The following is a 15656-nucleotide window of genomic DNA, read 5'->3' as shown; positions in this document are numbered from 1 at the left end:
AGATGCTGTGACAGAATTGCTCCCCAGAAGTTGTGTCTACTTACTTCCTCCAGTCTCTTCACCTCGGTGTACTTTTTTTCCATTTGAGCTACCATGTCCTGAGTGTTTCCTTTGTGGAAGCTCCAGACCTAGGTTGAGCCAGAGATCCAGAGAGGAGTAAATCTCTTCCTAGACAGGGAGGAGGGTTTACAGTTGAGAGAGGGACAGTGGCTAAGTAAACATACATGATCCAAGACAAACTCAAAAACAGGGGCTATAAGGGGCAGCTGGCTAGTTCAGTCAGTGGAACATGTGACTCTTAATCTCGGGGTTGTGAGTTCAAGCCCCACATTGGGTGTAGAGATTACTTAAAAGTAAAATCTTAAAAAAAAAAAAAAGGCAAACAGGTGCCGTAAGAGACCTGCTGAAAGTTTTATTAGGTGCAAAAGTAGCAGAGGCAGCAGGGGGTGGGGAGGTGGGTATGACTTGGGAAAAGCTACATGAAGGAAGTAATATTAGAGAAGGATTTTAGAACATGGACGAGGCCTGAGGTGGCCATCGTGATTTAACAGAGTTGGAATGGGTATATGGATTTCCTGACTCCCCACCAGGTGGACTATCTACTATGTCAAAGTGGTAGTAAGTTCTGAAACTAGAAACATGGAGAAGTAAGTGTATAAGTAAAAAATTATTTTTCCTCTCTAAAGCTGTAGAAGAAAGCTTGTAAAATTGTTTCTGACTTCATCTAGCTCTTAATTTTGCTTCTTTTGTTAACTACCATGTTCTGCACAACTACTAGGAGAGAACTGGAAGAATTTAAAGCAAAGCAACACTAGGTTGTTTTCTATTCTAAATTTATGTACCTAATAACGTCCTCTCTTCACTCATTGTTGGCTTTACTTTTTAATTTCAAAAGCCACTTTGCCGGCATTTTGAAGAAAATAAGCAGATATGCCCAAAAGTGGAAGAGGACTTATTCATTAGGCTGTTTCCAGTATGTCCTTAGCATGAAAAAGCTGAAATGTAGACCAGAGTTCTTGAAACTCTTCTGGGGAAGACAAAACAGAAACAAATGGACTGATCAAGTCCTGGGGCCTGGATATGAGTTCCAGATTTAGGATTGAGGAGTCTGTTGGAAGTCCTGTTCCGTATTCAATTTATGTTAGCGGACATAAGTGTAGTTTAACATTTCAAGCTGGGGCTTGGTCATAGCTCGTGCCTCTAAGTAGTCATTGAAAAGTGCTAAAGTTGATAATAGGTTGGGCATCATTCAAGTTAACCTAGATGAGTTACCCTTTTTGAAGGTCATCTTCTAATGTGGTTCGGAAAACAGCACTTTGTGTAATTCTTTGTTTATTAATGCCACTTGATAAAAGCTCAGTGAACCCTATGTAATTTCTCATTTATAACGGAAGTCTAGTATTCAGCTAATTGAACACATGGCTACTTTAATTATTTTGTTACGGCCAATTGATATTCTCAATGATCATGTTCCATAGCTTCTAAATGTATTATTACCTTACAGGTTTAGGTTCGTCCCTGTTGGATATTTCAGTTCTCTCTTTGTTTTATGTCAGCATATAATTTTATTAGGTTCCTATATATTTTGTGTTCTGTGTAGGTTTGATGAGGAATAAAGCTCTTTTTTTCTGCTCTTATTTGCCTATGTGAGTTATTACATAGATAGAGATTGATCTATGCCACAGATGATCCATATCATTGTGAAAGACTAAATCTTTCTCCATCCATTATATGTGTGTTTCAGATTTGTTACAAGATTTAGAATGATAGGAACTATAATTATAGGGATATCCTGGGTGCATTGATTTATAGTTGTTTCCTTTTCTCAATCCTGGTAATCTCTGGCTTCTTAGTATCAAATTGAGCAGGTACCTGCTTTGTTTTCTCCCTTGAGCAATTAAAATTGAACACTAGCGTTTCCAAGTACTTTGTCATTCAAAATATACGAGCTTTCCCGTAGTCCCAAGCCTTTCCTTAACATGCCTTGTCCTTGATGTCCAAAGAAGAAGTACAACCTCTGAGCTAAGTGATTGTGATGTCACTGGGTTCTCAATGCCACGTACCCTGTGCCACATCTCAGTCCTCAGCAGCAACCAGGCCTAAGAAGGCTCAACTACTATGCCCAAAAGTTTTCGGTACGAAGAGTTACCTAGGAATGTACGGGGGAAGGTAAAGTTCCCACCACCACAATATGTTGTATCCAAAATCCCAGTTTTTACTTCTGTTGATCTTATTATATTCTTAGTCATAGTACCTTCAAATCCTTTCTGAAAAGAATCAAGTCTTAAGGAAGATAATATATGGGTACTTTATTTTGAAACTAACTACCACCGAGTTTAAAACATTGAAATATTTATGCGTTGGGTTTCTTAAAGGAAACCCTTATTGATTTGATTTCCTTATTTTCTTTGTTTCTCTTGCATATGGGATGCTCTAGTTTTCCATAATGATCCACTTAAGTTCTGTCATGTTTTCCCAAGTTCTGATCATGTTGTCCCAAATCCAACAGGATCTGAAAACTAATCAACGTACATTTCTTGTAGTGAGAGGAATAATAGCAAACAAGAGATGAGGGGAAATTTTTTATATTCCTTTTTATCTAAGAAATAATTCTGTAATAATGTTGTAATCCTCTTTGTTTTTATTTGTTCATTTACAGTGATTCTCTGTTAGAGAGTTATACATAGAAGTTTTATTTCCTTGCACTTGGTTTACTGCTTTTTTTTGTAAGTTGAGTGTGATTCTCCATACTTGGCAGCTATTAGCTTAGTCAATGTATTCTAGGCTTGTTTGAGTTTCAGGATTCATATTGTGTGACTTTCCCTCCCAGCATCACATTAACTGTTTCAAAGCAATGTGCTGTTCAGGTGTTGCAGCCATGTTTCTTGCTTTGTTGTTCTCCCCAGTGGCTCGCAAACTATTGATTCTGTTGGCTGTCTAGGGAAAGATTTGTGATGTTAGACTATAGTTTGGTGTTTTCGGGTCTTTGGAGGTAGTTCCTTTTTAGTGTGCATATCTGACCTTTTCACATGTTGCTTTAAATTTTTTCAAAGATTACATCTTAGAAAAGTAAATGAGGATATTGCTATACATCCTTTATTTATGTTGCTTCTCAAAATTAAATTTGTTGGTGTATGTGGTCCTCAGTAGGTTCAAGCAATATATTTATAGTATTGAATTCTTTAGTGTTTTCTGAATAACCATAATGGAATAGCTATTACTTTTTTTTGTGTGTTTTTTAAAAAAGTCTCACTGTGCACTATATGCGAACAAAAGAAACATTTAGTGCAAGTGTTTTAAGAACCATGGTGGGTACTGTCAAAAATTGAGTGGGAGAGAGAATCAAGTGCTAGTACATTAAGGATTTGTAGGCAAAATAATTTCCATGCTATAAATAATCGTTCAAGTTGTTAAAACAATTTGATTGTTAATATAATTACTTAATACCTCACTCTTTGAGCTTCTCTATCATATTTTTCCATATCCTAGTCAGGGATACATTTATGTGATATTAATGTTTAAGAAGCATTTTTCTGATCACAGAAGTAATAATTGTTCATAACAGAAATTTTGGAAAGTATAGAACAGTCCAAATAAGAAAAAATATCCCACTATGCATATCATATTCACTGTTAACATCTTAGCATAGTCAGATGGGTAGTTTTTTCCAAGTCTGTGTAACAAGGCACTCAACTTTCCCTGTTCCTTCCTTAACCAAAATTAGGAATTTCCCGTATGTGCTATTTTATGACCTGCTTTTTTCCCCCCACATAAAATTTTGAGTTAAAGAAAATTAACTGTTCTACTAAAACATTAATTTTTAGTGGCTCTCCATGTTTGGTCATTATAGCTGGACAAAATCTTTATAATCAATATCTTTGTGTTGGACCAAATCTTATTTACACAAACTTCTGTCGTTCCCAATTATTTGTTGCTTTAAATAATGTTGGCTGTATTTTCTTAGGTATAAATCCTTGCGTGCTTTTCTTAATATTTCCTGGGATTAAATATCTAGAATAAAATCAGCCAAGTGATAAACAGATTAATAATAGTAAAGACATATGTATGCATCCATCCATCCATATGTTTTATGTAGCTATTTTCATAAGTTTTAGTGTACTTAATTTGTGTACACTTTCTAATATTTATGTAGTTAAATTCATTCTTTGTGATATATAGTTCTATGAGTTTTGACGAATGCATGCAATTGTATAACCACCACCATAAGCAAGAAGAGAAGTTCTCTCACCTCAGACAATTCTCTCGTATGTCCTTTGACTATTAAGTATGTTTTTTTTAATTTGGAAAATATAAAAAAGCAAGAATAACTAGAAACCACTCATAAGCCTACCATATAAGTTTTGTTGACATTTTGTTGAGTATCCTAGTTTTTTTCTTCCCTACCAAAAAAGAGATTATACTGTCCTTTCTGCTTATTATCTGTTTCTTTTTTTACTTAGTATATTTTGAGGATATTTTTATTTAACCATTAAAATGTTGTGGTTTTTTTTTTTTTTTTTGCTTTTTTGTAGTTCTATACAACCCTATCATGAACATCTTCATATATTGTCATAATTACTTAAATCCTAAAAATAGAGTTTAGATCTCAGTGAATATGTATATTTTAAAAACATTAGATTTTGTCAAATTGATTTAAAAAGGGGTTATACCAGATTACATTCTGATCAGTAGTGTCTGGAAGAGCCTATTTTCCTGTATCCTTGACATTTTTATTAGTACTTTATATTTTTGTCTGTTCAGTAGATGAATAATGGTATTTCATTATTTTAACTTTCACTGATTTCTCTTAGGCTTTGATTTTTACCCCATGTGTTTATTATTTGTATTTTTGTGTGTGAATTACCAGTGTAGGTCATTTGTTTGCGGGGGGGGGAGGGTACTTTTTAAACGTGTTCTGTGTGGTATTATCTTTAACTCTCAGTTACATGTTGAAATTTTTTTTCTTCTTTTTGTCATTTGCTTATTCATTTGGTTTAGTGATTTTTTTTTTTTATGGTGGGTCTCATAAATCCATTCTTTTACATTTCCTGTATTCATTGTGTGTGTGTGTTTGTGTGTGTGTGTGTGTGTGTGTGTGTGTGTGTGTTGAATTTGGGAAGATCTTTTCTTTTTAGGTTATATAGTCATGCATGTTTTCTTCATACTTAGCTTTGTTAAAAATTCTTTTCCTTGTTTACCTTTTCTTTTATATTCCTGACAGACCAGTCAGCTTTTTACTATGTTGTAACAAGGAGCCATAGATTATGTACTTTCATATTAGTATGTTGTGGCGCAATCTTAATGTTTGTTTTTATTTATTCATATGCTATCAAGTAGCAGGAACTTTTCATTGAAACCTTCTATTCAAACTGTAACAGCACAGTGACATTCAAATGCATGCCAAGTTAAGCAAGTCCTCTGATTTTTTTTCCCCCCATTGCTTTCTTTGGTTTGCATTTCAGATATTATCTATCAGATTTCTTTGTGACATTAGGAAAAAATACTACTTGTATTGTTAAAAAACTATTGTTTGTTTGTTTTAAACATGCTGCAGGACATTGAAGACAAGGTAAGTAGTGAAGCAATGACCTATAAATGTGCAAAATGGGTACACTGAATCTAAGCCTCTAGGGGAAGTCACCCTTACCCAGGCTGAGCTAGGGGACACTTGATCGCCCTGCAAAATAATGTGCTGCACGGCACAAGGATGGGAGTGCCAGAATACATACTTGCTTAATATCTTAAAATTCCTAGTCAAGTGTGTTTTCAGCATTCTACTGAACAAAAATATTAAAAACTTTTACCATTTGGGGTGATTTAGGGAGGTCTGTTATCAGAGATAAAGATCACTTAAAATGTAATGATCAAGATACAAACAACAGTTTGAAAAATGCATTTCTTAACCTTGAAAAACATCCACAAGTAACTATCTTTATTTTTTCAAGTATCAAAAAATATTTTATTACATTTTTTTAATTTTGAAAAAAAATCTTATAAATTAGAAATGGGACGACCAAGTTTTAAAATTACCTTCACTATTTTTTATTTATTACTTTTAATTTTCAGTTATTCAAATAAACATTTACAGTAGTTTTTGCCCCTCCCTCCAAAGACAGTTGCTTCATAAGAAAGAAGATAGACCATACATGTATTTATGTGCAGGTTTCAGTGTGTAATTTAAGCGTTCTCAAACATAAGATTTATGTAGAAAATGTCATACAGGCATTTTTGTTGTTCAGAAAAAAAAGAGAAAAAAGGTTAATAACCATGTAGCTTATGATCGGAATAAAATCTAAGTTTTATTGTCGAAAATATTTAAGAAAAATTTATTTTGAAACTACTCTTCGAAAGAAGTTAAATAAAACTGTCTGCTGTATTCTGATACTTTTGGACAAAGTAGGACACAGCTGTCACAGTAAAAAAAAAAATACAATGTAGACTCCTTTACATTTAAATACAGCAATCATCATCTTATTAATATTGTTCGGTGGCAGAGACCTAATAGATTGCAAAAATCTTCAGCTTTGTGTACTTATTTCTAATGTAATTTATACTTGACTTTTGCTTTGCTGTTGCTGCTTTTTCTCAATATAGTATATTCTTCATTTCTTTTTTTAGGCTAAGCAGCTGGAAGAGAAAGATCGAGTGATAAAGAAGCAGGATGCATTCTACAAAGAGCAGCTGGCTAGACTGGAGGAGAGGGTATGACTATTTCTTGTCATTGATTCTCTTCTTGTACCACATCTGCAGCTTTCCCATATGATTTATTTAAACATCAATAATTACAAATATAACTGTTTTCCTAGTTAACAAGTGGCCAGGAAGTGAAGATGCCAAGCAGGTAGATCATTTTCACAGGAAATATCATTTCTTCTTTGGTTGCCTTGGGTGTGGTCATGTTATTGGCTCAATGAGGCATTTAGCACTCTGCAAACGCCCTCATCTTTTTTCAACGTTTATTTATTTCTGGGACAGAGAGAGACAGAGCATGAATGGGGGAGGGGCAGAGAGAGAGGGAGACACAGAATCGGAAACAAGCCCCAGGCTCTGAGCCATCAGCCCAGAGCCTGACGCGGGGCTTGAACTCACGGACCGCAAGATCTTGACCTGGCTGAAGTCGGACGCTTAACCGACTGCGCCACCCAGGTGCCCCATCTCATCTTTTTTCCTTAAATGTTTAAAAAAAAAATTTTTTTTTTTAACGTTTATTTATTTTTGAGACAGAGAGAGACAGATCATGAACGGGGGAGGGTCAGAGAGAGGGTGACACAGAATCTGAAACAGGCTCCAGGCTCCGAGCTGTCAGCACAGAGCCCGACGCGGGGCTTGAACTCACAGACCGTGAGATCATGACCTGAGCCGAAGTCGGCTGCTTAACCGACTGAGCCACCCAGGCGCCCCTTTCCTTAAATGTATAGAAACTGCACTGCCTCCAGGTCAGATAGTAGAGTGCTACTCTTGTCTTTCTCAAACGTTGTGCAAAGTTGAGTCGGTTCTTAGAAATGGTAGTGTTTTAAGGGGATATTATTGTCTTTATGAAATCTCAGTTTCCCTGCATTTGTGGCTAAGAAATGAATATCTCTTTTCAGAGTGGTGGCCAGGATGGGGTGCCTGGGTGGCTCAGTCAGTTAGGTGTTCCACTTCGGCTTGGGTCATGGTCTCACGGTTCATTGGTTCGGGCCCCACATCGGGCTGTATGCTGACAGCTCAAAGCCTGGAGCCTGCTTCGGATTCTGTGTCTCCCTTTCTGCCCATTCCCCGCTCACACTCTGTCTCTGGCTCTTTCTCAAAAATAGGTAAACATTTAGAGGAAAAAAACAAAAGTGGCGGGCAGGAGTTGAATAGTAGGACTTGGGGAGAAGAGTTAAGTGGAGTAGCTGAGGCAGTACCTCTAGCCAACGTGGCCCCAGAGTTTGACAGAGATGTAGAGGAGGGAATTAAGGCTAAAACAGAATGAGACCGTGGGTTTAAGAATGGGAGTTTGAGTACCTCATCGGTGCCCTTGTTCAGGAAAGTAGATTTATCTAGAATAATTTCATACATAGGTCATACAAAGCTAGCTTTCTCTTCCCTTTGATTGAAACTTCTAAAATTTGATCTGTTTAGAAAGGTGTTTAATAAGAAAGTAGATAAAATAAGAAATCTACTATTAAGCCCCATTCAGTACAATTATTTACATGTTAAGTATGTTCACCCATCTCTGTGTGTCACTAATCTGAGTGCTTCTTGCACACAGGGTTCATTTCCTCATTCATTGAGCAGCTATCTTCTTAAGCACCTAATAAATGTCAGGCCCTGGTCCAGTGCCAGAGATATACTAGTAAAAAAAAATGAACTAAACTTCTGCCTCAGGGAGCTTAAATTCAATTAGAATCCAATATATCTATTGAATGGCAGGTTGCAATAATATGGATGAGCAATAAAGCAGAGAAAAAAGGAGTCCCAGGGGCTAGGAGTGTTGGTGGGGATCTTGTGGAGAGGGAGGGCCTGTCTCATAGGTGGGTCTGCAGTAATGGGGAGCAAACCAGCACCAAGTAGGGGTATGCATGGCATGTTTGAGAAGCTAGAGGGTTTGTGAGTATGGGAGCCTTCTGGCTGCTGTCTTGGGCAAGAACTGATACAAGAGAGACCTAGTAAGATGTAATGGCAATAATTCAGAAAAGGGATAGTGATGGCTTGGGCCAGGCCACTAGCAGTAGAGGGAATGAAATGGGGTTGGATATTTCACAGGCAAAGCTGGTCACGTTTGCTGATGGTTTTGAACATGAGTGAAAGAACTCAAGGATACTCTAGATCTATGGCTTTTATACCTAGAGGGATGGATTTTCCATAGGGGAAGACTAACCAAATATGGACCTGCATGTAGATGGTGGAGAAAATCAGGACTTTGATTTTAAATACTTAAAGTTTGGGGTATTTGTTAAGACATCCAAGTAGAGATGTGAAATAAGCATAGAGTGGAATGGCTTACAGCAGGAGGCAGCAGATTTTTCTCAGAAGGGCCAGGTAGGAAATATTTTAGGCTTTGCTGGCCATGTAATGGTTTCTGTCACGACTACCCCACTCTCGGTTCATTGCAGCATGACAGCAGCCATAGCCAGTATGTCGCTGAACAAGTGTGATTGTATTCCACTTTATGGACACTGAAGTTTGAATTTCATGTAACTTTTGTATGTCATGAAATACTCTTTTTTTGATTGCGCCCACCCCCAATCATTTAAAAACCTAAAACCACTCTTAGGGCTATATAAAACAGATAGCAGGCTGGATTTGACCCATGAGTTATAGTCTACGGAACCCTGGTTCAGAGCACAGCCTGTGATGTCAGATGGCTTGGATTGAATTCACTGAGCGGACATTTACCTGCTGAGTTTTTGGGGGCATGCTACTTAGGATTTCAGTTTCTTTAGCAGTGAAATGAGGATGTAACAGTACTTGTCTCACTGATTTGCTAGGTGAGCTAATTCTCATAAAGCACCTATTGTAGTATCCAGCATAGAATACCTACTCAGCCAGTGGTAGTTCTTATTTTCCTTCCATATTTCCAGAGCACCATACTTGATAGTCGATGTTACTAGCAGGGTAAAATGCACCAGTGGTAGTTTTTGAGGTGATTTATCTAGCATCTCCTTTTTCCCCACCCTGTGACAGTTGTCTTTGCCTTCAGGTTTTACTGTGCTAGGTACCTTTTGAATTTGTCATTGATCACTGTTGGGTACAAGAAAAGGCACTGAAAAATATTCACCCATTTCTCATAAGTCCACCAATTTGCTGGAGATAATTCAGTGATTAGTGTGAAGTACCAAGAGGATTTGCTCTTCGTGCGTGAAACTGATCTGCTTAGCATGTAACTGTTGTTTTTGGCCTCAGGTTAGAACAAGCAGTGGTGCATCAGATGGATATGGTACGGTGGGGTCAAATCATTGCGATCAGCATCTTCTTATATAGGAAAAAAATATGTATGTTTTCTTTTTGAAGATAAGGCTGGAAAGTAGTTATTTAGGAATTTTACCTGAAAACTGGGAAGTATTGGTGAGCTTAGAAAAATCCTGGGGTGGAATAATCACATTACTATTAGTTAATACCTAATAACTCCAGACTAGACCAGGAGCCAGAAGGCGTGGTGCTGTCATCTTGTTATTTGACAAGTCACCTAATTCTTCGGGTCTCTGGTTCTTCATCGATGAAGTGGGGATAATACTCCGTTACTTGCTCACGTTTGTGAGTTATTGAGGGAACCAGATAAGATGATGTATATAAAAGCTCTTTGAAAACTGGAAAATGATTAGCAAAAGCTGTTGCCATTAAAGAAAGCTACTTACTTTCCGTTGTGTACAAAATACTAAAAATCATGAAATTACTTTAGTATTATTCAACTTTCTGCTGTCTTCTCCCATCTCTGTAAAATCCTGTTTACTATTGCCATTCCTCAAGTACCTACATTAATTTCATTCAACTAGATTTCTTCCAGGAATATTTGAGAGACATTTAGGTCTCCAATGATGAAGCATTTTTTAGGTTTAGTGCAGAAGACTGTAAAAAGAGTTCCCCTTGTATTGGGATGACAGTGAAAAGTGCAATGTCTAACCATTTCTATTAGAAGGTCTACATACACTTCGGGTTAGAGGATATAAAAGTGCTGAATCCAATAATGCATAATGTCAGAAAAATGATTATGATATTATGATCACTTGCAGAATCATCTAACTTACTGTATAAAATCCAGACTGCCTGTGGTTTAAAAGTGGTTTAAGCACATGTCTTTATTCTAACCAAATGAGATGATGAAACCATAGACTAGATACTAGGTGGTGTATCATTACTGAAGAGGGAACATTGACCAGTCTTTCATAGAATCATTCCAAAAATGATCCCCTAACATCACTTTACCACCTACCCGTCAACTAGGTGAACACCATAACTGTCTACATTATCACTTTTTGATGACTCAGCATCTTATTACTTGAACTGTTCATTTTCATGGACTTGATACAAATTTCTTTTGAGAATATGAACCCAAGCCCCCTGAGCATGTGGAGCACATTTACTTCTATAATACAGCTTGCCTCTTTGATCTATTTCAATAAATTCTGTCAATTAGATAATTCCCACGTGTGAATGGAGCTTTTTCCTCGCGCATGTCCATAGTGGTTAGTTCACTAGGAGTCTGAGATCACTTTCTCCTACCACTAACTCATGGGGAGGAATAAGGAAAAAAATAAAATAAGAATTTTTAAAAAATGTTTACTTTTTGAGCAGGGGGCAGGGGGGGGGGAGAGAGAGAGAGAGAGAGAGAGAGAGAGAGAGAGAAAGAGAAAGAAAATGAATCTCAAGCAGGCCCTGTACTGTCAGTGCAGAGTCAGATGCCAGGCTCAATCCCAGGAACTGTGAGATCATGACCTGAGCTGAAATCAAGTCAGACGCTTAACCACCTGAGCCACCCAGGAGCCTCAGAATAAGTATAATTTAACTGGACACCATTTCACCCTTCTTAGAACCAGTATTCCAAAACCAGCAACTCTTTATTGAGAAAGAAAGTCAAAGCCATTTGAAAAGTCTTTCAAGCCCTTATTTCATTGGAAAGGTTGCTGGCTTTGTCAAACAACATTGAACATAGTTGTGAATTGAACTTCTATGTGTAAAGAACGTGAAAGGGGTCACATTTAGGTATGTCACGTCATTGAAAGAGACTTGAACACTAACTCTGGTTGTTGATGCCAGAGACTTGGAGAATATTGATTCCTGATTGGTGATTTGATGAGAGGAAACCTAGGGCAGCTTTCAAAGCGAAGGTTCTTAAGTGTTTTTAGGAAGCTTTCAACAAATTGGTAAGGGAATTCTCCATAGTGTTTTATATACCTCTCTTCAAGGTGCCATATTGATGATAACTGTGGTAAGTTATCTATTTTTATCTTGTACATTCCTTCAGAGCAGAGGTAATTTTCTTGTCCCTGTATGTTCCACAACTCACATAGGAGTTGAGTGAATGAATCCTAGATTTACTAAGCTTATACCATAAAATTATGTCTAAGCAATTAATGTATACTTTTTAACCATCCACCAAGTAAGTGGTAATCTTCTTCATTAGTCATTTAAATTAATAGTATATATCTGTCCTCTGAGAATCATATTTAAGTTTGACTACCTTAATACTATTTGTAGCATCATCATCATTATAGTAACTCAGAATAATGTTTTTCGAGTATTTACGTGTGCCAGACCCATTGCATGGACTATGTCATTTTATTCACACACACAGCACTATGAGGCTATCAATCCTGTTGTTTAGATGAAGGCCCTAAGGCTTCACGTAATTTGCTGAAGAACATACAGCCAAAGCTTCTCAATCTGGGGCAGGTCCAGCACCTTACCTTTTAGCTATTAGCCAGTGTTAGCTTTAATATTTGTTAGTTCTACACTCATGTGTTAAATCCTGCTGGTTGGTTGTTCTTGGGGTGGTAAATTCATTCTTTTTGGCTTCTAATACAGTGCTTTTTGGTCCTGATGTTAAAATGTGATTAATGCTCCCTTATAAACTGCAAGGGTATTAAGCATTCAAAATGCAGAATCTTCCCCCCAGGATTTGGTACTTCCCGGGGACATTTGGCCAAAAGGAAATACATAAAGTCAGTACTATTACCTACCAATTACAGCGTGATACCTCTAAGAGTTATTTTAATATCTAGTTGTGCTCCTTCTACTTCAAAGTAAGGAGTTCATAGTCATTCAAACAGTTTAAAAATGTTTTTGAACCATTCATCTGTATGTTCGTTGTGTTGCTATAGGAGAGTCATCTCATTCCATCTCTAGAAAGAAAACAGACTCTGTTACTGTTGATAAGCCGCTTTGATGGCCATTTCATTAGAATCTGGATCGCTTGTCTTCATGTTCTTCAGGGAAATGTGTATTTTCCAGTAGTCTGTTACCCCTATGTGGGGAGGGAAGCGAGAAGCAAGGCCAGGCCATAGTATGAGAGGGCAGAGTCCAGATTCCCCCAGAGATCTTCCAGCATGAAGGACCCCCTTCTGCCCAGGACATCTTGGAGATGTGAGTTCTTTGATGATTAGTGTGTCTTGCATGTCTAACTTCTCAATTATGAACTTGAATTGATTTGCTCTACTGAATCCACTTTGCTCCTGGCACTCGTAAGAATGGCGGGGTTTGGCACAGTGTGAAGAGAGCTATAAAAGCCCTGGTGAGCTGAGGAGCTGAGGGAGATCAGAGGGCTTAGTTAGCTACAGTTATAATGTTCAGAGCAACAGGGTAGGGGGATCTGTATTGCTCTCAGTTTATAGGCTCCTCCGGATTTCAGCAGCTATTTGCATACACACTGCAGTCAATCCCATACAATTAAGGAGAGGGAATTGTACAAGCTGGGCAAAAAAGAGCAATGCAAAGAGAATGGTGAAAAATAAATTGTCATTAAGAAGAAAAGTACTTCGCTAGTTTGTCACCTGTGGAGAGAGTTACTAATTAAATTCTAAGGTCGTGCTTACTTACATCAAATGAGCAATTTTTAAAAGCCTTTTACTTATAGTGGGTGGCATATCTTCCATTGCATCATAAAGAGTTGGGCTCATCTGTATGATTAATTGGATTTTTTGATTGCTTGACTTCTTTGTCAATTAGTACCTCGGTTTCTCTTTTCCTTTGTGCAAAGCTTGGGGGAGAATAATGCCAACAATGACATTAAAGAGAAACGACAACAGAGCGGATTATTGTCAGCCCAGTGTGCTCCTTATGGGAAGAAATTATTATGTATTTTCATTACCAGATGAAGTCTGTCATTATAAAAATACTTCATTGAGTGAAACTTGGTCAGCCTTTTGAAGGGATTAATATAGGGTAGAATCAGAGATCAGCGCCGTCTGAAATACTAAAACATAAACATTCTTTTTGGGTAGGAAGATAATTTAATAAAGTCAATTTATGGGATAAAAAAATTCTTTGGTAGTTTCACCCTCAAATGCTCTCTAAACAGTCATCATTACCCATTCTAGGTCATATGGGTAGCTCATTCACATATACTAAATTTTATTGTGTGGGCTGCTTTGGCCATACGGTGTGACATAGCAAATTTAACACAATAGTTAAAAGCAAGTACAACTTTGTGGTACATAACTAACTAGTTTGCGTTTGTCAACCTAGAGATCTATTATTCCCTTGGCACCCTGAATTGTTGTACTGCCTTCCTCATTCATCTTGAAATCAGGACAGATTCCCTGTCGTCTGAAGTTACCCAGCGTTGCAGAAACAGAGTTCTCTGGTCCGCGAGTTGGACACTGAAGGCAGTGGAAGCCAGTGAGTGACTCTTTTAATTGTAATGCCATCACACACGACAGAGGTTTTAGTAGTGGTTTACCTTGAGTTCCTCTTTTTTTTCTCATTAGCAAGTAATGATAATTCAACTAAATATACTTAGGTTTTAATTATTAGGTAGAGAAATTAATAAGGGTCAGTATCATTACAACTTTTGCTAATATAATTGACATAGTTCTTTATAACATGGGTTCAAAGACCAAACCCTTTTATACTCTAAACTACCTCCCTAAAGGAAGCTTGTTGTTGCAAATACTCCAAAAGCAGCAAGCAGGAATGGAGGTTTTTGTTTTTGTTTTTGTTTTCCTTCTGTTTTGTTCTCCTTGGGGGGAAGGGAGTGATCCACGCAAGATAGTGGGTACAGGGGTCTTATCCTTAATTCATTATTCAACAAGTCCTTCAAACATTTTGGCTTTTCTGTTAACGTCTCTGAATTTCCTAATGGGAAATGTGATTTGGATAACCTTGAAATGCTTTGTAAATCTGGCTTTACGGTTATGCGACTTACATTCTTTTCTGGGGTGAGCCTGTTAAAAGTGCATCCCGTGAATATTATCCTTTTAACTGGAGCCAGTTTTTCTGTGCCTAACTTTAGAGGAAAGATTTGCAAATCACAGGATCAGCACTTAATTTGGGGCTCTATTTACCATGTAGGCTGTCAAGAAGTATTAACCTGAAGGTAAGATGAGAGCATGGAGTACAAAGCTATGAGCTGATGGCACACAGTACACCAGGTATTAAATAGCATTATCCATCCTGCTTGCTACAGTAAATAGGATTTCACCATTATGATGTGTCAGGGCTTTCAGTGAAATCAAATTTACAAGACACTAAACTGCCATCCTCTCTGCTGAGCAGCTTTATTCTGGGATCTTGCTTTCATATTAATCCTGTTGGTAGGAAATACTTGTACCAATTGTGCATGGAAATTATAATTTAATGATCTCTTCCTTTTCTCTATTCAGGGCTTAGAATGGACCACTGTGCTTTGCAGTGATAGCCCCAGGGCTCTGAGAAAGAGATAATACAGAGTTCAGCTTTAAAGCCCAGTATTGCCTTTTTGTGAGTGCTTGTAATGATCATAAGTGCTACGACGCCAACCATATGGGATGCATACTTTCTCAACTCCTCACATTTCCTTTACCTTGTAAAAGACCATACCGTAAAATAATTAAATTCTGTTTACCATAACAGTTTTTTAAAAACGATATGCCACTTGAACGTGTAAAGACAAGGTAAGAAGTAAAGTGTTAGGAAATCCAGGGAAAATTAATTTCACTTTTAAAGATTTCTGTTTTGTGTGAGGAGGCTCAGCCAGGCTGTTTTATTTGTCAAAC

The 15656-nt window shown here is 37.4% G+C and overlaps 1 protein-coding gene across 4 annotated transcripts in view; it reads left to right on the top strand.

The window, feature by feature from the left end:
* Positions 1-15656, top strand: part of CHCHD3 (coiled-coil-helix-coiled-coil-helix domain containing 3) — a 276250-nt gene that overhangs the window by 174479 nt on the left and 86115 nt on the right. For 2 of the 4 annotated variants that reach the window (XM_043589549.1, XM_043589547.1), the window contains exons 5-6: positions 5555-5569; positions 6619-6702. In XM_043589549.1, coding sequence (XP_043445484.1) covers positions 5555-5569; positions 6619-6702 — 99 coding nt within the window. The remainder of the gene's footprint in view (positions 1-5554; positions 5570-6618; positions 6703-15656) is intronic. The other 2 variants (XM_043589550.1, XM_043589548.1) reach the window with 1 other exon arrangement.

The sequence above is a fragment of the Prionailurus bengalensis genome, chromosome A2 (assembly GCF_016509475.1).
Source record: "Prionailurus bengalensis isolate Pbe53 chromosome A2, Fcat_Pben_1.1_paternal_pri, whole genome shotgun sequence".
NCBI lineage: Eukaryota > Metazoa > Chordata > Mammalia > Carnivora > Felidae > Prionailurus > Prionailurus bengalensis.
The sequence above is the reverse complement of the archived record's forward strand: the minus strand, read 5'-3'. Positions and strand labels throughout refer to the sequence as shown.